General features: G+C 34.1%; 1 protein-coding gene, 1 long non-coding RNA gene and 1 pseudogene across 2 annotated transcripts; all 3 read left to right on the forward strand.

Moving 5' to 3' along the window:
- The first annotated feature begins 245 nt into the window (after positions 1-245).
- On the forward strand, positions 246-20,975 carry LOC127128514 (dihydropyrimidinase-like; annotated as a pseudogene).
- LOC127128515 (RING-H2 finger protein ATL5) lies at positions 12,283-15,215 on the forward strand. Its single transcript, XM_051057866.1, has 3 exons — positions 12,283-13,896; positions 14,241-14,344; positions 14,649-15,215. Exons 1-3 carry the CDS (start codon positions 13,735-13,737, stop codon positions 14,731-14,733), a joined length of 351 nt encoding a protein of 116 aa, XP_050913823.1. The 5' UTR covers positions 12,283-13,734; the 3' UTR covers positions 14,734-15,215.
- On the forward strand, positions 18,338-18,994 carry LOC127128519 (uncharacterized). The gene is made up of 2 exons (XR_007805937.1): positions 18,338-18,554; positions 18,828-18,994. It is a non-coding gene; the product is annotated as an uncharacterized LOC127128519 (long non-coding RNA).
- Positions 20,976-21,146: the final 171 nt, after the last annotated feature.

A 21,146-nucleotide genomic window follows, 5' to 3' on the forward strand; every position in this document is an offset into this window, starting at 1 on the left:
GTTTGATTATTTATGAGTTTGGCTTTAGATTATTTCTTCCATTGTTTGATTTTGAATAGGGTTTGTATTTTTATTGTTGGAAGCTGTTGTATTAATCAATGAATGATGTGAATCTAAATTCTGATATAACAATATGATTTAGTTCAATCTCCTAAGCTTTGTTTATTTTATTAACAGAAAACAATTAACTACACTTGTTTGCATTTTCCAGGAGTAACTAGAAATAGAATGCAAATATCTAATGGTGTCCGACACCGACCCATATCTACACCTCTTATCAGCGAGTTTTGAATTTGGATTTTGAAATTCAGTTTTGTGAAGCTGGAATCGGATACGGAGACTCTTCCTGTGGACCTTCAATTCCATCATCATCCAAGTTGTTGATCAAAGGCGGTACTGTGGTTAATGCTCACCATCAACAAATCGCCGATGTTTATATTGAAGACGGTGTCATCGTTGCTGTTAATCCAACTATCACTGTATTATTTCTCAAATGAATCATTCTTAACTTGCAATTATTTACTCCAAGACACTTATCATGTTAAAATGAACACAATTCTTAAGAAATGAAAATAGAAAGTGTTTTCACAGATTTTGTATTCAACTTTATGCTTTCTGTCCTAGGATTTTTTACTTTTGTAATTTCGGTATTGCCAGGTTGGAGATGAGGGGCGTGTCATAGATGCTACTGGCAAGTTTGTTATGCCAGGTTAGACCTTTGATTTTTAATCTTACAACACTTCCAATGATGATTCTTTCTGGGTTTATAACTATGTAGTACTTACACCTATGCGGTTGCGACAATTTTTTAAAACCTGGCTTATATTTGACACTTTAGGTTGAAGGTGTGTCTCGGTGACTAACATTTATATGACACTGACACTGACACGTGTGGATACATACGATCAATGATCACTTCCATTTCAACGTATTATTGTTGATGCCTACCTGTCAGGGTTGATATCATGTTTGGTGTTTGTGTTTGAATTGGTATTTCGTAGGCTCTTATTAGTTCTTTGAGGTTTTACCATCGGAGTGCTCCACTTCATATCTAGGGTGAAAATGTATTCTTATAAAAGCAATCCATTCTTAGCAATAATTAAGAATAGTGAAGAGTGTGTGTGAAATTCAAAGGAGCGCTATGTCCCTCTTATGCAGACCAATGTGGGACCAATTGAAGTTCTTTAAGAACTACATCATTGGTGTGAAAAGTGAGTGATTTACTTAATTAAAAGTGTTGTGGCATAGTTGAGTCCACTTAGTCAACCTAAGATGGGTTCTATTGTTGTTGATGATCTAACACCTATACAATAGTTAAATGCTTCTTACACGAATCACCGTAGCGATGTCACTTGTATGCATGAATTTAGTTTCTTACATTCCATCTTGATGTCAATTTGACATCATCATCATCAGATTTTGACATACCATATGATTGCATCTTTTTGTTTACTAACAGGAGGCATTGATCCTCATACTCATCTAGAGTTTGAGTTTATGAACACTGTAACGAAGGATGAGTTCTTCAGTGGCCAGGCCGCAGCATTGGCTGGTGGGACGACAATGCCCATTGACTTTGCCATACCAATTGATGGGAGTTTAACGGCCGGTTTCAAAGCCTATGAAAAGAAGGCGAAGAAGTCTTGCATGGATTATGGTTTCCATATGGCTATTACCAAATGGGATGAAACAGTTGCAAGAGAAATGGAGCTCATGGTCAAGGAGAAAGGTTATAATTTTACTTCCTTTTTGCATTTTAGATAATTTGGTTTATTATGAGGCAATAACCCTGTGGAAGGGCTCTGAGGAATTTATTTCACGTAGTAAGTACATCTTTGTTTTCTGATTGTAGGTATCAATTCTTTTAAGTTTTTCATGGCTTACAAAGGAGCTCTTATGATCGGTGATGAGCTTCTTCTACAAGGACTTAAAAAGTGCAAGTCTCTCGGTGCCTTAGCCATGGTCCATGCAGAAAACGGAGATGCGGTGGATGAAGGGCAAAAGAAGATGATAGAGCTTGGAATAACTGGACCCGAGGGACATGCTCTTTCAAGGCCTCCAGTGGTTAGTCTCATTTTTGCTCTTTTTAATAAATAGTTTACTGAATAATAGAATTGAAGAGAATAATGGAATACAGATACTGATCATGTCTGGTTTCATTTCATCGTCTAGTACTCTAGACTATTTTATTACGTCATAATGATATTTTCTCCTCATTTTTCAGCCACCCCTTTACATCTCTGACAATCACACTTAGTCGACTTACTTCACAGTGCACTGGATTTAGGTGCTTATGCTTGAGCCAAATTATCTGCTTTTAGCTACCCTTGTCAAAATTTGCATGCTGCTAAGTTGTAATCACTCTAGTTCTACATTCATTCTGATCAATTTTTTTTATCTCTGTTGATGAATCTCATTTAGCTGGTACATGATCAGAATCATTAGATTGATTACTTGTTTTGTTGTATTCTGAGATTACTGTGAAGTTTAAAATCTAAATACCTGTTAGTATGGCTCATAATACATTTCTTTATTTGACTTGGAACCTTAACATGTGTAGTTAGAAGGAGAGGCAACTGCTCGTGCTATTCGCTTAGCAGATTTGTAAACACTCCTTTGTATGTGGTTCATGTCATGAGCATTGATGCAATGGAAGAAATTGCGAAAGCCAGGACATCAGGTTCTTAACTTCAATCCTAGTAATGTATTCCAGATTATGTAGAGAAAGCATGCAATTACAACATTTTTAAGTTAGACATTTTTAAGTTTTACTGAACTTAATTTTAGTAATCTTCCCTACTTGTTTACTGTTTCCATCTTGACCTTAAGTGCTTTTGTTCCCAAATGACTTAGGGTCTGTTTGGATAAAAAGCTTATTTGCAGCTTATAGCACAAGTGCTTATCAAAATAAGCGCTTATGAATAAGCTCGCATAAGTTATTTTTATAACAAAAGATAAAATAAATTTAAATTGTTTTTATATATGTTATAAGTTGTTTTCATTAGCTATCTTGAAGAACTCCGTAAAAATTAGTTCAACAAAATTTTATGAAAAATGTCATAAGTTGTTTTGATTAAGTCTCTCAAACGATAATAGAAAACAATGAAGGATAATACTAACATTATGAATTTTGTTAATTGCTCTGAAGCATCCACACCTCTTATCAACGGCATGTCTGGTGTCCGACACCGACCCATATCTACATTCAATTTATTCATTTTTTTCAAATTATTACTGGTGTCGACGTGTCAGTGTCGTGTCCTGCGTCCGTATTCTATATGTTAATTGTATTATATAGAGATTTTAAGTGCCTTGTCCGGGTTATTATTATCCATATGTAGTAACCGTGTCTTTAATAGATATTGATGCGTATCAACTTGAAAAGTTGCAAATTGTTTTTAACTCATTTCAGATCCAGTAATCTCCGATGCCCTTGGTGGAATTCTTGTTGGTTTAGTTACTAGCCATGATGGCGGTGTTGAAAACGTAACGTTTATTGTAGGAAACAAATTTTTTGCAGTTACTGAAATATGATTCCGTTTTGTATGACTTCCAAAAAATATGATTCCGTTTTGTATGACTTCCAAAAAATATGATTCCGTTTTGTATGACTTCCAAAATCATATTTTCTAATATACATAATTTATGGAGATATATTATTATATTTCTATATTGGCGGAGCTGTAGAGGTAGTAACTGCACAAACTCTCGGTATTTAAATGAGTTATTGATAATTTCATACTGGACCATATGAATTTGTTGAGGAACTTTACAGTTACTGAATATGATTCCATTTTGTATGACTTCCAAAATCATATTTTCTGATTTGTACAAATTTGCTTTAGTGGTTTTTCTTCAATGAAGTTACAACATGGCTACAGTTCATTTAAAATTAGCCATCTTCTTGTGTCGTCTATAAGAAAAATTGCACGGTTGACTTAATATATCCTTGTTATGATTTTATGGACATTCTTTCTCAATTATTATTATTTGATTATGCAATTGTGAAGTTGTTATGATCTGCTTGTGATTAATATGTTTTTTTATTTACCAAAATTATTTTGAATTCATAATCGTCGTAGTTTTTGCAGGTACCACACCTTTGGTGTGTCATGCTATGCTCATGAGTATGATGAAACAGAATGGAAATGCAACATCTTAAATGCATGGTAGGAAGTTTACCTTTGATTTGAGCTGCTGGCCATGCTTAACAGTCCGGTCTTCAACCGACCTGAGTGAATGAGATTCATTGACATGGGGGGCCTTCTGAAACATTGGAAATGGGCAGAGGCTGAAAACTTTGGGTGTCAGGCTGTGTTTGAAGTGGGGAGTCATGCCTCAAATATAAATTCTGGTGTCCCTAGTGAAAGTTGAAGCAAAACATTGGAAATTTGAGTTGTTCTTCATAATGCCTATTAAGCTCACGAGATCTTGCGAAAGAAATGGGAGAAGGTGTGTAGAGAAAATAAAAGGCGGGGAGGGGACTGGGTGTATAAAATTTGAGAGCTTTCAACTTAGCTTTGGTTTGGTATTGGCTCTTGAGGTTGCATGTAGAAAAACAAACTCAGTTTTTGAAAACCAGAATTTCATGTATATATCTGGACCCAACATATTATTCAAACAAGTTTATTTGACAGTAATATATAAGACAATTATTGCCCTTTTGTAATTTGTACAAGTAAAGTAGAAACTTTGAATTTTGTTTGAAATCGTGATTTCCGTTTTTGATTTGGTTCTCACAATATAGAAAAGTTACTTTAACTTGTTGGTATCTAGAAATAGGATGTTTGGTTTAGTAGGACTTTCTAATTGTATCTTGTTCTTTTTCCTCTTTCAAAAGACTTCCCATAAAGGTCAATGTCACTCTTTTATGCTTATAACATCATGCGTTTTTATAATTCCGTCTTTTTGTTTACTCTAAAATGTTACTCTTTTTATTTTTCAAAATTATTTTAAAGTGATAACTAACTTGTTCGTCCGAGTCTTTGTAGGAAGGTATGTATGCTCTTGTCATGAATAGATCAAAATGAGTCTTGTGGTCATTTAAGGTAATGTTCTTCTATGGCCTATTTTCATTTGGTTTTTAGAATGTATGTTAAGTCATTGTTTTGTTACAAATAGTAAATACTGCACAAACCTATAATAAATATTGGACTGTTTGTGACACTTTTTTTTTATACTATTCGGGTAAGGATTGTATTGTGTTTTGATTTCACTGTTTTTTTTGTCATATTTGATAGGGAGAGCCAGTAGTTGAGGTTACAAATGAAGGTGTTGATGCTGCAGGGCATACAATTGGTACAACTTTGGAGGTCATTTCCAACTTAGGAAGGTTCTCAACCCCAAGAATGTGATCAAACCAACATCACTAGCTAAAGATTATTTTGAATCCATAACTAACTTGATCGTCCGATACTTTGTAGGTACCACACCTTTGCTATGATCATGTCAGTCTTGAGGCCCTTAGAGGTAATGTTCTTATGTTTGCCTCTTTTAATTTGGTTTGATTTGTTTGTGCTCAACAAATTATTCAGGTTCATTCGTTGATTTGTTTATTAATATGTACAAGTTTTATAAAAACGTGAAGCCTTTTCTTGACTTGAACATTTTTTCAGATATTATTCAGATTTCTTTTTTAACTATGCAATGATTAAATGAACTTGTTCTTTGTCTAAATTCAATATTTCTTCCATATTAAATCTGACTGCCTTACTTCACTTGTTCAGTTTATTTTTTCTGAATTTATAGTAATTTGTGACCTTTTCCATGAGATATAGAAAGTGATGCAAGGAACCTTTGATTTGGAAGCATAATTCGTTCTGCACCCCAGCTATTTTGCATATAGAGTTTCATGCATTACATTAGATTAAATCACATAAATTTTATAATTAATCTGTAGAACCTACACCTCCAATCAAAGGTGTGTCCAATGTCAGACACGTGTTGGTTTCTGTTTCTGACACTGACTTACCACATTCAAATTATTTATTTTTTTAAGTTAATACTGGTGTTGATGTGTCATTCTCGTGTCCCATGCTCGTATTGTATAAAAAAGTTTGAAATCCATAATATGAAATTTCCAGTGCCTTGTTCTGGTCATTGTTATCCATATGTTGTAAATGTGTCTTTAATAGATATTGATGTACATCAACTTGAAAATTTGCATATTGTTTATAATTCATTTCAGATCCTAGTAACTTTCAACTATGACTACCAAAATCTTTTTATTGGGACTTTAGGTAAAAAGTCATCCTGCATATTATTGTTGTTAATTTATTGTTTATAATATGTTCTGATTTGTACAAATTTGTTGAAGTGGTTTTCCTTTAAATGGGTGTTGCAGGGACTTATCATCGTCTCAGTTTTATTCGATACAACATCTTGCTCTCATACACCTTAACAAAATGGGGTAGCCGGACGTAAAAATATGCGTCTTGTAGAAACCGCTTGGACCCTACTTCTCTATGGTAATGTTCCATTCTGGTTCTGGGGGATATTATGCTAATATGGCATGTTACCTTATAAACCTCATGCCCTCGCCTGTCCTTAACAACAATATCCCTCACTTAATTTTGTTGTTTCCTTATTCCCCCCTTCACCCAATTTCTCCAGGTGTCTTCGAGTCTACAATATTTGTTAAAGTAAATGCCGTGACGGTGACGGTACCAGTGATCACCCATGGTTCTCTTTCTCTCTCTTTCAGGTTACTCCTACCCTATCTCATATCGGAACATTGGGGACAATGTTCGGTTTAAGTGTGGGAGGAGATTTTTATCGTTTTTTATTGCTTTTCTTTATTTTTAGTATGTTTTGTGCGTTTTTAGTTGTTCGCTTTTCCTTTTAATAAAATAACATGGTTTGACGAGTCATCTGTGTAGTGTATCCATATTTCTCCCATTTCTTTAACCTTACCAAAAAAAATTTGTGAGCAAAGAAAACAGTGCATCTTGAATATTCAGGCTATAAGACAGGTTTATGACGGGATGTAAAAGACTTGGAAATTTTTTTCTAAAAATCGGTATTGTCTTAACACCGCAGGCTTCATGATTATAAGAGTCGATCCCGATACCCCATATGTTGTGGTCCCAATTTTTGTTCTAAATAAGTCCTTAAGTAGTTTATCCTTGCAGTCAGCTCCGGCTTAAGCATGCTCTACGTAGGGGACCGATGAAAATAAGTGAATGATCAAAAAAAAATTTCTGCTTTGTTCTTAAGTCATATGAAAATTTGGGCTAGGTGACTCTCACACGGTCATTTAACCCAGTAAACTAAAGACATATGCGAAACATGCAGAAGAAAAAATATATATATATATATATATATATATATATAAGAATATGCCTATTGTTAGTTGGTTCAGAGGTATCTGGTGCTGAACTTGGTAGGGTGGATTACGATCCAATCCCCCACAACTGCAAATTGGGTTAAATAAAAGGGTTACACCAATTTATGTACCAGAGCCCTATGCTTAGAATATATATATATATATATATATATATATAAAAGAATATGCCTATTGTTAGTTGGTTCAGAGGTATCTGGTGCTGAACTTGGTAGGGTGGATTACGATCCATCCCCCACAACTGCAATTTAGGTTAAATAAGGGGTTACACCAACTTATGTACCAGAGCCCCATGCTTAAGATCATAGTCACTAACCGGTCACTTTACTATGAGTATGTACGGATAACGGGCTTAATGTGATTGCACCTGAATGAAAAGGACTTGAAGAAAACGAAAAGAAGGCCTAAGTATGGTGGGGTAATGTGGATTGATTTATAGAAACCGCTTGGACCCTACTTCTCTACGGTAATGTTCCATTCTGGTTCTGAGGGATATTATGCTAATATGACATGTTACCTTATAAACCTCATGCCCTCGTCTGTCCTTAACAACAATATCCCTCACTTAATTTTGTTGTTTCCTTATTCCCCCTTCACCCAATTCCTCCTCGTGTCTTCGAGTCTACAATATTTGTTGAAGTAAATGCTCGTGACGGTGACGGTACCGGTGATCACCCATGGCTCTCTTTCTCTCTCTCTTTCAGGTTATTTCTACCCTATCTCATATCGAAACAATGGGGACAATGTTCGATTTAAGTGTGGGAGGAGATTTTTATCGTTTTTTATTGCTTTTCTTTATTTTTAGTATGTTTTGTGCATTTTTAGTTGTTTGCTTTTCATTTCAATAAAATAACATGTGTTTGACGAGTCATCTGTGTAGTGTATTCGTATTTCTCCCGTTTCTTTAACCTTACCAAAAAAATTGTGAGCAAAGAAAATAGTGCATCTTGAATATTCAGGCCATAAGACAGGTTTATGACAGGATGTAAAAGATTTGGAAAAACTTTTTCTAAAAATCGGTATTGTCTTAACACCGTAGGCTTCATGATTATAAGAGTCGATCCCGATACCCCATATGTTGTGACCCCAATTTTTGTTCCAAATAAGTCCTTAAGTAGTTTATCCTTGCAGTCAACTCTGGTTTAAGCATGCTCTACGTAGGGGACCGATGAAAATAAGTGAATGATCACAAAAAAAAATTCCTGCTTTGTTCTCAAGTCATATGAAAATTCAGGCTAGGTGACTCTCACACGGTCATTTAAACCCAGTAAATAAAGACATATGCGAAACATGCAGAAGAAAAATAAAAAATTAATATTATATATAAGAATATGCCTATTGTTGGTTGGTTCAGAGGTATCTGGTGCTGAACTTGGTAGGGTGGATTACAATTCAATCCCCCACAACTGCAAATTGGGTTAAATAAAGGGGTTACACCAACTTATGTACCAGAGCCCCATGCTTAAAATCATAATCACTAACCGGTCACTTTACTATGAGTATGTACGGATAACGGGTTTAATGTGATTGCACCTGAATGAAAAGGACTTGAAGAAAACGAAAAGAAGCCTACGATCGCATTACCCCACCATAAGTCTTTTTGCCTTGAATTAACTCTAGTTGATACTGTTTTTCTTGCATAAACTATAACGAATTTTGCTTGAGGACAAACAAAGATTTAAGTGTGGGAGAATTTGATCACACTGAATCACACCGTATTTTTCACTCGGAATTCACATGTTTATTAGGACTTTATTATCATTTTGTTTGTATTATGCTCTCTTTTATGTTGTTTTCAGATATTTAGCTCTTTCGGGATCCTTTTAGAAGAAACGAAGCAAAAAAACCAAAAATAAGGTTTTTTCGGCAAATATTATACACATGGCGTTGCACATGGCGGGCGCTATAGGAGAAGCCATGACTCATCAGCCCTCAACCAGGGGGTAATCCGTCACATCGGGGGGTTATCTCACTTTAGTGAGATTGAGTTGAGTCACTTTTTATTTTATCGCTTTTATTTATTTTACTTGTCTTGCTTTATTTTATTTAATTTCTATCTCGCTTTACTTTATTTAATTTCTTTCTACGCTTTACTTTATTTAATTTCTGCCTACGCTTTACTTTATTTAATTTCTATCCACGCTAGTTTTTTCTTAAAATATGATGAGGCTCATCATATGAATTTTGTTGCTTTTAACTACTTCTCTTTTGTAATTTGTATTAGTATAAGACTACAAATATTTGTTCACAAAATCAGTGAATTTGTTTTCGTCTACGTGATTTCTTTGTGCTATCTACCTATGTCCACTAAATTATGGACTTTGGAATCCTGTTGCCTCTATTTGTTATGATAAAAAGTGCATGTATAATAAAGTTTTTTACTAAGAGATTGCACAACAATGTTTCCCTCACCACTGTAGAAAACACGCTTACGGTTAATGGATGAAATTATTTAGCTTGGTGAGATGCGATTAGAACTGTTTCGTCTCATCAAAAACACTCAAGAAGCCATGCATGCTGAAAGAAAGAGGAAAAGCAATCTTGATGTCATTTAGATAATAACTAACAACTTTTTATTCATTTCAATTGATTCTGTTAGGTATGTTGTTTTATTTCCCCTATGTTATCCATCTTTTACTATTCTTGTGTCACGATGACTAGGATCAAACTCCTTCTTTAGGTAAAGTAACTAGAAATAGAATGAATTTAGTAATTTGGTTGAGTATGAATTCCTAACTGTATCTTGTTCTTTTTCCTTTTTCACAGACTTGTTGGTCAATGTCAGTTTTACTTGATTGTCAGAGTCTTTGCAGGCAGTTACCACAACCTTGGTATGCTCATATCATGAATATATCAAAATCAGTCTTAAAGTCATTACTGGTAATAATCTTCTTGTGTTTTCTCTTTTCATTTGGTTTTTACAATATATGCAAGGTGATTGTTTTGTTATAAATACTAAATACTGCACAAATGCTACTTTCCAAATACAATGAGCTGTTTCTGGCACTTACTTTTTTTATAGTGGTGTGGGTGGTATTGTGTTTTCATTTTGAAACGTGCTTGTGGAGTCCGAACCCCAAACTGTATTAGATTTTTCTTGAGGAGAGTGGCTAGTCCTACAAGGAGGTTTGATGATTTTCTCACTTCACTATGACACCACACCACTATACTAAACCTGTTATCTCTATTTGTTATAGAATGATTGCTGTTAAATAATATGCTCTTTGTTTAGGAAAATCTTGTACTTAAGGTTAACCTTTTCAACCGTCTTCCATGTATTACTAATAGATAGCTGATTCATCATACTGTGTCATAATTTAATTAATTCTCTGTATTTTATGTTTGCTATACTAATAGTTTATAGTGTGGTGGTAGATTTTGATATCATTATACCATGTATAGATTACATGTAATGTAACACCTGACTTGTTTTAGCCTTAACTACTGCAACAAGCATCTTGAGTGATCATGACATGATTGACTTGTTTCTTTTGGTCATATTAGATATGGAGAGCTAACAGTTGAGGTCACAAATGAAGGCGTTGATGTTGCAGGGCATGCAGTTGGTTCATCTTCGGAGTGTGATCAAACCTGCATCACTGGGAAAAGCCTTTGCCCAAGCAAGCTTATGGTTAATCTTTCTGAATTATTATCATTGGATTGTGCGTTGTTGGTTATATTGTTTTATTATTTCCCATTATTTTGAATCCATTATTAACTTGATCGTTGGAGACATTGTAGGTACCACACCCTTGCTATGAATATGTACAATTTTTTAATAAAAATGTGAAGTCTTTTTTTTATTTGAACATTTCTTCACTCGTCTTAATGACTTTTTGTTGGCTTTCTTGTAGTGAGCTTATTTACTTTTCAATGCTTACATTGATAATGTTTTGTGGATTTTGTAGGAGGACAACTTGGAAGAGTTTGGTGAATATTAAAATAATAGAGTTAATACCTATTATGTCGTTGCACATATCTTTCATGTGTCTGTTTATGTTCTATAGAATGCATACATGCTAATGTTGATGTTTTGATATTGTTTCTATTTCAATTATTCCTTCATGAATGATCGTTTGATTATTTATGAGTTTGGCTTTAGATTATTTCTTCCATTGTTTGATTTTGAATAGGGTTTGTATTTTAATTGTTGGAAGCTGTTGTATTAATCAATGAATGATGTGAATCTAAATTCTAATATAACAATATGATTTAGTTCAATCTCGTAAGCTTTGTTTATTTTATTAACAGAAAACAATTAACTACACTTGTTTGCATTTTCCAGGAGTAACTAGAAATGCAAATATCTAATGGTGAAGGATAATACTAACATTATGAATTTTGTTTCAGGCCCCGCCAAGGGAGCAGGTGTATGTGACATTTTTCGTATTGAGTTTCATGCACTTCATTAGATAAAATGAACTTGTTCTTTGTCTAATTTCAGTATTTTTGGTCATTGTTATCCATATGTGGTAACTGTGTCTTTAATAGATATTGATGTACATCAACTTGAAAAATTGCATATTGTTTATAATTCATTTTAGTTCCCAGTCATTTCCAACTATGACTACCAAAATCTTTTTATTATTACTTCAATGTGGTTACAATATGTAGGTAAAAAGTTATCCCGCATATTTTCTGATTTGTACTAATTTGTTGAAGTGGTTTTCCTTCAAATGTGGTTGCAGGGATTTGTCATTGTCTCAGCTTTACTCGATACAACATTGCTACAGTTCATTTAAAATTATCCATCTCCTTCTGCAATCTATAAGAAAATTGCACGGTTGACTTAATATACCCTTGTTATGGTTTTATAGATAATCTTTCTCAATATTTGAATATGCAATTGTAAACTTTTCATGATCTGCGGGAGAATATCTAAGATACTATGTTCTTTTATTTACAATATTGTTTTGAATTCATAACTTGACCGTCGGAGTTTTTGCAGGTACCACACCTTTGCCGTGTCATGCTATGTTCATGAGTATGATGAAACAGAAAGGAAATGGTAGGAAGTTTGGTTTGCTGTGATCGGTTCCATGAGATTTTGTTACAGGCCCCGCCCAGGGAGCAAGCGTATGTGACATTTTCATTGTATTAGATTGTGTTGATCCTACTATTGCTAGCAATTTAAGGCATCCCATGATTCACCATTTTGCAGGGATAGGTTTTTTTCGGACTTACCCTTAAGTTTTCTTCAATGCAATGATTAAATAAACTTGTTCTTTGTCTAATTTCAGTATTTCTTCCATATTAAATTTAGCTGCCTTACTCACTTGTTCAGGTCATTTTTGCTGATTTTATGGTAATCTGTGATCGGTTCCATGAGATATAGAAAGTGATGCAGGTCACCTTTGATTTGGAAGCATAATCCGGTCTGCATCCCAGCTCTTTCTCATTCTCGTATTGAGTTTCATTCTAGTAGATGGAAAGTGTTACCATTTTTTCAAATTGTTTAGGTCGAGTGCCCGTAATTTCCAATGCAAATTGTTTTTAATTCAAGTCAGATCCCAGTAATTTCCAATGTTCTTAGGTCGAATTCTTGTTGGTTTAGTTACTAGCCATGATGGTAACGTCAGATTCTATGCATTTGAAGATGTTAGTTTTATTATGGTGTGGGTAGGAATAGAACCATCAACCTCAACTCTCGCACTCCATCCTCAAACCACCAAGCCAAGTTTATATCTCTATATATAATGATATGGTTTAGTTTTGTCTTAGCATTTAGGAGCTTTAATCTACATTCTAATATACATAATTTATGGAGATATATTATTATATTTCTATATTGGCGGAGCTGTAGAGGTAGTAACTGCACAAACTCTCGGTACTTAAATGAGTTATTGATAATTTCATACTGGACCATATGAATTTGTTGAGGAACTTTACAGTTACTGAATATGATTCCATTTTGTATGACTTCCAAAATCATATTTTCTGATTTGTACAAATTTGCTTTAGTGGTTTTTCTTCAATGAAGTTACAGCATGGCTACAGTTCATTTAAAATTAGCCATCTTCTTCTTGTGTCGTCTATAAGAAAAATTGCACGGTTGACTTAATATATCCTTGTTATGGTTTTATGTACAATCTTTCTCAATTATTATTATTTGATTGTGCAATTGTGAAGTTGTTATGATCTGTTTGTGATTAGTATGCTCTTTTATTTACCAAAATTATTTTGAATTCATAACTAACTTGATCGTCGGAGTTTTTGCAGGTACTACACCTTTGGTGTGTCATGCTATGCTCATGAGAATGATGAAAGAGAAAGGAAATGCAACATCTTAAAAGCATGGTAGGAAGTTTACCTTTGATTTGAGCTGCTGGCCATGCTTAACAGTCCGGTCTTCAACCGAGCTGAGTGAATGAGATTCATTTTGGTGGTTGGAGATGTTGGGTTCAGGGACAATTTTAGTGACAACTGTTATTGGATTTGGCATGAGTGCCACTTTCATTGTTTTTGTTTGTACAAGAATCATTTGTGGAAGACTTAGAGGTGGTGTTGAATCTAGGATGATGTATCAGATTGAATCAAGATATGATATAGAACAGGTAATTCCACTTTCCATCTCCTTTATTTTGTTGTTTTTGGACTCTTTGTTCTGTTTTTTTCAATTAATCTTTTTTCAATACTATAATCTCAGTTTTATTTGGTTATGAGGACTTCTAGATTATGAATCTGATCCAATACTTGAAGTGTATGTTGAATAAGGAAATCTGCAATTGTTTGTTGTTTTTTAATTTCCGAGTCTGATGCAAATGCTGCATTCTATTTACATTGAATATTAAGAGATTGTGGTTTTAAGCTGCAAATAAGCTGTTTTCTGGTTTATGTAATTTTGTAACTTAGCAGGTTTTGGTGATTTAGTTTTTGATTTTTCATTGTTTCCTGATAGCCAGAACATCATGTTAATGACCCTGATCCTGAACCAGTTCTGCTTGAAGCAATCCCCACTTTGAAGTTCAATCAAGAGGCTTTCAGTTCCATTGAAGATACACAGTTAAGTCCTTTTTATTAATTCTAACTCATACAGAACAAGTTCCTCATATTTTCGTTAACATCAGATACGGGGTAAGACTTGGTTGTTGTTGTATCAGATACATGATAGATTAAGGGTCTAGTTGAATCGATTTATAGGAGCTTATCTATTGATATAAACACTCTTCAAAATTATTTTATATGATAAGCGACGATGTTATAAGTGCTTAAATAAGTTGTTTATCTAGACAGGTCCGTGATAGATTAATAAGTTAATGAAAAAAGGAACCAGTGAATAGATAAATAACCGAGTTTGCTTCTACAGGTGTGTAATATGTTTGGCGGACTACAAAGAAAGAGAAATATCACGAATCATGCCGAAATGCGGCCACACTTTTCATCTTTGTTGAGATGCGGTTAGAACTGTTTTGTCTCATTAACAACACCCAAGAAGCCATCGATGCTAAAAGAACGAGGAAAATCGCAATCTTGATGTCATTTAGATAGTAACTAACAACTTTTTATTCTTTTCAAATTGATTTTAATGTTATTTTGAATCTATGCTTGTGTCATGATGAGTAGGATGAAACTCCTTCTTCAGGTAATGTATCTGTATTTTTGCACTTACTGTGTGATCTAACAATCAAATTATTTGTCCCACTCATTTCTTACATACGATAATCAGGTTGCAGTTTAGGTCCTATACAATGCATTCATACAAAGTAACTTGAAATAGAAAGATATTTAGTATGTTGTTCTTTTTCCTTTTTCACAGACTTCCCATAAAGGTTAGTGTCACTCTTTTATGCTTATAATTCCATCATGTCTTGCTAATTTCTTTACTCTAAAATGTTACTCTTAGTGTCTGTTCATGTCACAAGTCTTACTATATTGTCAGAGTCTTTGCAGGCAGGTACCACAACCTTGCTATGCACGTGTCATGAATAGATTAAAATCAGTCTTGAGGTCCTTATGAGGTAATGTTCTTGTGTTTGCCTCTTTTCATTTTGTTTTTACTATATATATACACAAGGTGATTGTTTTGTTATAAATACTGCACAAAATATTGTGGCGAAATGCTACTTTCCGAATACAGTGAGTGGTTGAGTTCTGCAGTTTATTTTGAGCTATTTCTGACACTTTCTTTTATTATACTGGTGTCAGTGGTATTGTTTTCATTTTGAAATGTAATTCTGGAGTCCCAACACCAAACCGTATTAGATTTTTCTTGACAGAGAGTGGTTAGTCCTACCAAGGTTTCATGATTTGCTCACTTTACTGTGACATGTCATCACTGTACTAAAGCTGCTTTGGGGATAAGGATGCTTGACCAAGTGCGTGTTAACTCATTGCTATCTTTATTTGTTATAGATTGATGAACTATTTGATGGTTTTGTTTTATTTCCCAACATTATTTTGAATCCATTATTAACATGATCGTCGGAGACATTGTAGGTACCAGACCCTTGCTATGAATATTTCATAAATAGATCAAAAACAATCTTGAGGTCATCAGAGATGATGCTCTTCTGTTTGCCTCTTTTGATTTGGTTTGATTTGTTTGTGCTCAACATATTATTCAGGTTCATTCGTTCTTTTCATTTTTTGAATTAATATGTACAATTTTTCTAAAAATGTGAAGCCTTTTTTTGATTTGAACATTTTTTCACTCGTCTTAAGGACTTTTTGTTGGCTTTCTTGTAGTGAGCTATTTACTTTTCAATGCTTACATTTATAATGTTTTGTGGATTTTGTAGGAGGATAACTTGGAAGAGTTTGGTGAATATTAAAATAATAGAGTTAATACCTATTATGTCGTTGCATTGTTAAATTGTTTGTTCCGCATGTATCTTTCATGTGTCTGTTTATGTTCTATAGAATGCATACATGCTAATGTTGATGTTTTGATATTGTTTCTTATTCAATTATTCCTTCATGAATGATCGTTTGATTATTTATGAGTTTGGCTTTAGATTATTTCTTCCATTGTTTGATTTTGAATAGGGTTTGTATTTTTATTGTTGGAAGCTGTTGTATTAATCAATGAATGATGTGAATCTAAATTCTGATATAACAATATGATTTAGTTCAATCTCCTAAGCTTTGTTTATTTTATTAACAGAAAACAATTAACTACACTTGTTTGCATTTTCCAGGAGTAACTAGAAATAGAATGCAAATATCTAATGGTGTCCGACACCGACCCATATCTACACCTCTTATCAGCGAGTTTTGAATTTGGATTTTGAAATTCAGTTTTGTGAAGCTGGAATCGGATACGGAGACTCTTCCTGTGGACCTTCAATTCCATCATCATCCAAGTTGTTGATCAAAGGCGGTACTGTGGTTAATGCTCACCATCAACAAATCGCCGATGTTTATATTGAAGACGGTGTCATCGTTGCTGTTAATCCAACTATCACTGTATTATTTCTCAAATGAATCATTCTTAACTTGCAATTATTTACTCCAAGACACTTATCATGTTAAAATGAACACAATTCTTAAGAAATGAAAATAGAAAGTGTTTTCACAGATTTTGTATTCAACTTTATGCTTTCTGTCCTAGGATTTTTTACTTTTGTAATTTCGGTATTGCCAGGTTGGAGATGAGGGGCGTGTCATAGATGCTACTGGCAAGTTTGTTATGCCAGGTTAGACCTTTGATTTTTAATCTTACAACACTTCCAATGATGATTCTTTCTGGGTTTATAACTATGTAGTACTTACACCTATGCGGTTGCGACAATTTTTAAAACCTGGCTTATATTTGACACTTTAGGTTGAAGGTGTGTCTCGGTGACTAACATTTATATGACACTGACACTGACACGTGTGGATACATACGATCAATGATCACTTCCATTTCAACGTATTATTGTTGATGCCTACCTGTCAGGGTTGATATCATGTTTGGTGTTTGTGTTTGAATTGGTATTTCGTAGGCTCTTATTAGTTCTTTGAGGTTTTACCATCGGAGTGCTCCACTTCATATCTAGGGTGAAAATGTATTCTTATAAAAGCAATCCATTCTTAGCAATAATTAAGAATAGTGAAGAGTGTGTGTGAAATTCAAAGGAGCGCTATGTCCCTCTTATGCAGACCAATGTGGGACCAATTGAAGTTCTTTAAGAACTACATCATTGGTGTGAAAAGTGAGTGATTTACTTAATTAAAAGTGTTGTGGCATAGTTGAGTCCACTTAGTCAACCTAAGATGGGTTCTATTGTTGTTGATGATCTAACACCTATACAATAGTTAAATGCTTCTTACACGAATCACCGTAGCGATGTCACTTGTATGCATGAATTTAGTTTCTTACATTCCATCTTGATGTCAATTTGACATCATCATCATCAGATTTTGACATACCATATGATTGCATCTTTTTGTTTACTAACAGGAGGCATTGATCCTCATACTCATCTAGAGTTTGAGTTTATGAACACTGTAACGAAGGATGAGTTCTTCAGTGGCCAGGCCGCAGCATTGGCTGGTGGGACGACAATGCCCATTGACTTTGCCATACCAATTGATGGGAGTTTAACGGCCGGTTTCAAAGCCTATGAAAAGAAGGCGAAGAAGTCTTGCATGGATTATGGTTTCCATATGGCTATTACCAAATGGGATGAAACAGTTGCAAGAGAAATGGAGCTCATGGTCAAGGAGAAAGGTTATAATTTTACTTCCTTTTTGCATTTTAGATAATTTGGTTTATTATGAGGCAATAACCCTGTGGAAGGGCTCTGAGGAATTTATTTCACGTAGTAAGTACATCTTTGTTTTCTGATTGTAGGTATCAATTCTTTTAAGTTTTTCATGGCTTACAAAGGAGCTCTTATGATCGGTGATGAGCTTCTTCTACAAGGACTTAAAAAGTGCAAGTCTCTCGGTGCCTTAGCCATGGTCCATGCAGAAAACGGAGATGCGGTGGATGAAGGGCAAAAGAAGATGATAGAGCTTGGAATAACTGGACCCGAGGGACATGCTCTTTCAAGGCCTCCAGTGGTTAGTCTCATTTTTGCTCTTTTTAATAAATAGTTTACTGAATAATAGAATTGAAGAGAATAATGGAATACAGATACTGATCATGTCTGGTTTCATTTCATCGTCTAGTACTCTAGACTATTTTATTACGTCATAATGATATTTTCTCCTCATTTTTCAGCCACCCCTTTACATCTCTGACAATCACACTTAGTCGACTTACTTCACAGTGCACTGGATTTAGGTGCTTATGCTTGAGCCAAATTATCTGCTTTTAGCTACCCTTGTCAAAATTTGCATGCTGCTAAGTTGTAATCACTCTAGTTCTACATTCATTCTGATCAATTTTTTTTATCTCTGTTGATGAATCTCATTTAGCTGGTACATGATCAGAATCATTAGATTGATTACTTGTTTTGTTGTATTCTGAGATTACTGTGAAGTTTAAAATCTAAATACCTGTTAGTATGGCTCATAATACATTTCTTTATTTGACTTGGAACCTTAACATGTGTAGTTAGAAGGAGAGGCAACTGCTCGTGCTATTCGCTTAGCAGATTTGTAAACACTCCTTTGTATGTGGTTCATGTCATGAGCATTGATGCAATGGAAGAAATTGCGAAAGCCAGGACATCAGGTTCTTAACTTCAATCCTAGTAATGTATTCCAGATTATGTAGAGAAAGCATGCAATTACAACATTTTTAAGTTAGACATTTTTAAGTTTTACTGAACTTAATTTTAGTAATCTTCCCTACTTGTTTACTGTTTCCATCTTGACCTTAAGTGCTTTTGTTCCCAAATGACTTAGGGTCTGTTTGGATAAAAAGCTTATTTGCAGCTTATAGCACAAGTGCTTATCAAAATAAGCGCTTATGAATAAGCTCGCATAAGCTATTTTTATAACAAAAGATAAAATAAATTTAAATTGTTTTTATATATGTTATAAGTTGTTTTCATTAGCTATCTTGAAGAACTCCGTAAAAATTAGTTCAAAAAATTTTATGAAAAATGTCATAAGTTGTTTTGATTAAGTCTCTCAAACGATAATAGAAAACAATGAAGGATAATACTAACATTATGAATTTTGTTAATTGCTCTGAAGCATCCACACCTCTTATCAACGGCATGTCTGGTGTCCGACACCGACCCATATCTACATTCAATTTATTCATTTTTTTCAAATTATTACTGGTGTCGACGTGTCAGTGTCGTGTCCTGCGTCCGTATTCTATATGTTAATTGTATTATATAGAGATTTTAAGTGCCTTGTCCGGGTTATTATTATCCATATGTAGTAACCGTGTCTTTAATAGATATTGATGCGTATCAACTTGAAAAGTTGCAAATTGTTTTTAACTCATTTCAGATCCAGTAATCTCCGATGCCCTTGGTGGAATTCTTGTTGGTTTAGTTACTAGCCATGATGGCGGTGTTGAAAACGTAACGTTTATTGTAGGAAACAGATTTTTTGCAGTTACTGAAATATGATTCCGTTTTGTATGACTTCCAAAAAATATGATTCCGTTTTGTATGACTTCCAAAAAATATGATTCCGTTTTGTATGACTTCCAAAATCATATTTTCTAATATACATAATTTATGGAGATATATTATTATATTTCTATATTGGCGGAGCTGTAGAGGTAGTAACTGCACAAACTCTCGATATTTAAATGAGTTATTGATAATTTCATACTGGACCATATGAATTTGTTGAGGAACTTTACAGTTACTGAATATGATTCCATTTTGTATGACTTCCAAAATCATATTTTCTGATTTGTACAAATTTGCTTTAGTGGTTTTTCTTCAATGAAGTTACAACATGACTACAGTTCATTTAAAATTAGCCATCTTCTTGTGTCGTCTATAAGAAAAATTGCACGGTTGACTTAATATATCCTTGTTATGATTTTATGGACATTCTTTCTCAATTATTATTATTTGATTATGCAATTGTGAAGTTGTTATGATCTGCATGTGATTAATATGTTTTTTTATTTACCAAAATTATTTTGAATTCATAATCGTCGTAGTTTTTGCAGGTACCACACCTTTGGTGTGTCATGCTATGCTCATGAGTATGATGAAACAGAATGGAAATGCAACATCTTAAATGCATGGTAGGAAGTTTACCTTTGATTTGAGCTGCTGGCCATGCTTAACAGTCCGGTCTTCAACCGAGCTGAGTGAATGAGATTCATTGACATGGGGGGCCTTCTGAAACATTGGAAATGGGCAGAGGCTGAAAACTTTGGGTGTCAGGCTGTGTTTGAAGTGGGGAGTCATGCCTCAAATATAAATTCTGGTGTCCCTAGTGAAAGTTGAAGCAAAACATTGGAAATTTGAGTTGTTCTTCATAATGCCTATTAAGCTCACGAGATCTTGCGAAAGAAATGGGAGAAGGTGTGTAGAGAAAATAAAAGGCGGGGAGGGGACTGGGTGTATAAAATTTGAGAGCTTTCAACTTAGCTTTGGTTTGGTATTGGCTCTTGAGGTTGCATGTAGAAAAACAAACTCAGTTTTTGAAAACCAGAATTTCATGTATATATATGGACCCAACATATTATTCAAACAAGTTTATTTGACAGTAATATATAAGACAATTATTGCCCTTTTGTAATTTGTACAAGTAAAGTGGAAACTTTGAATTTTGTTTGAAATCGTGATTTCCGTTTTTGATTTGGTTCTCACAATATAGAAAAGTTACTTTAACTTGTTGGTATCTAGAAATAGGATGTTTGGTTTAGTAGGACTTTCTAATTGTATCTTGTTCTTTTTCCTCTTTCAAAAGACTTCCCATAAAGGTCAATGTCACTCTTTTATGCTTCTAA

This window comes from Lathyrus oleraceus, chromosome 3, assembly GCF_024323335.1.
Source record: "Lathyrus oleraceus cultivar Zhongwan6 chromosome 3, CAAS_Psat_ZW6_1.0, whole genome shotgun sequence".
Taxonomy (NCBI): domain Eukaryota; kingdom Viridiplantae; phylum Streptophyta; class Magnoliopsida; order Fabales; family Fabaceae; genus Lathyrus; species Lathyrus oleraceus.

What these genes read in the sequence shown, in the direction of transcription:
- LOC127128515 (XM_051057866.1), top strand. Translation starts at nt 13,735, where the DNA reads ATGTTGGGTTCAGGGACAATTTTAGTGACAACTGTTATTGGATTTGGC. An exon ending in CAAGATATGATATAGAACAG is followed by an intron (nt 13,897 to 14,240) that starts GTAATTCCACTT and finishes GTTTCCTGATAG; the next exon opens with CCAGAACATCATGTTAATGA. An exon ending in AGTTCCATTGAAGATACACA is followed by an intron (nt 14,345 to 14,648) that starts GTTAAGTCCTTT and finishes TTGCTTCTACAG; the next exon opens with GTGTGTAATATGTTTGGCGG.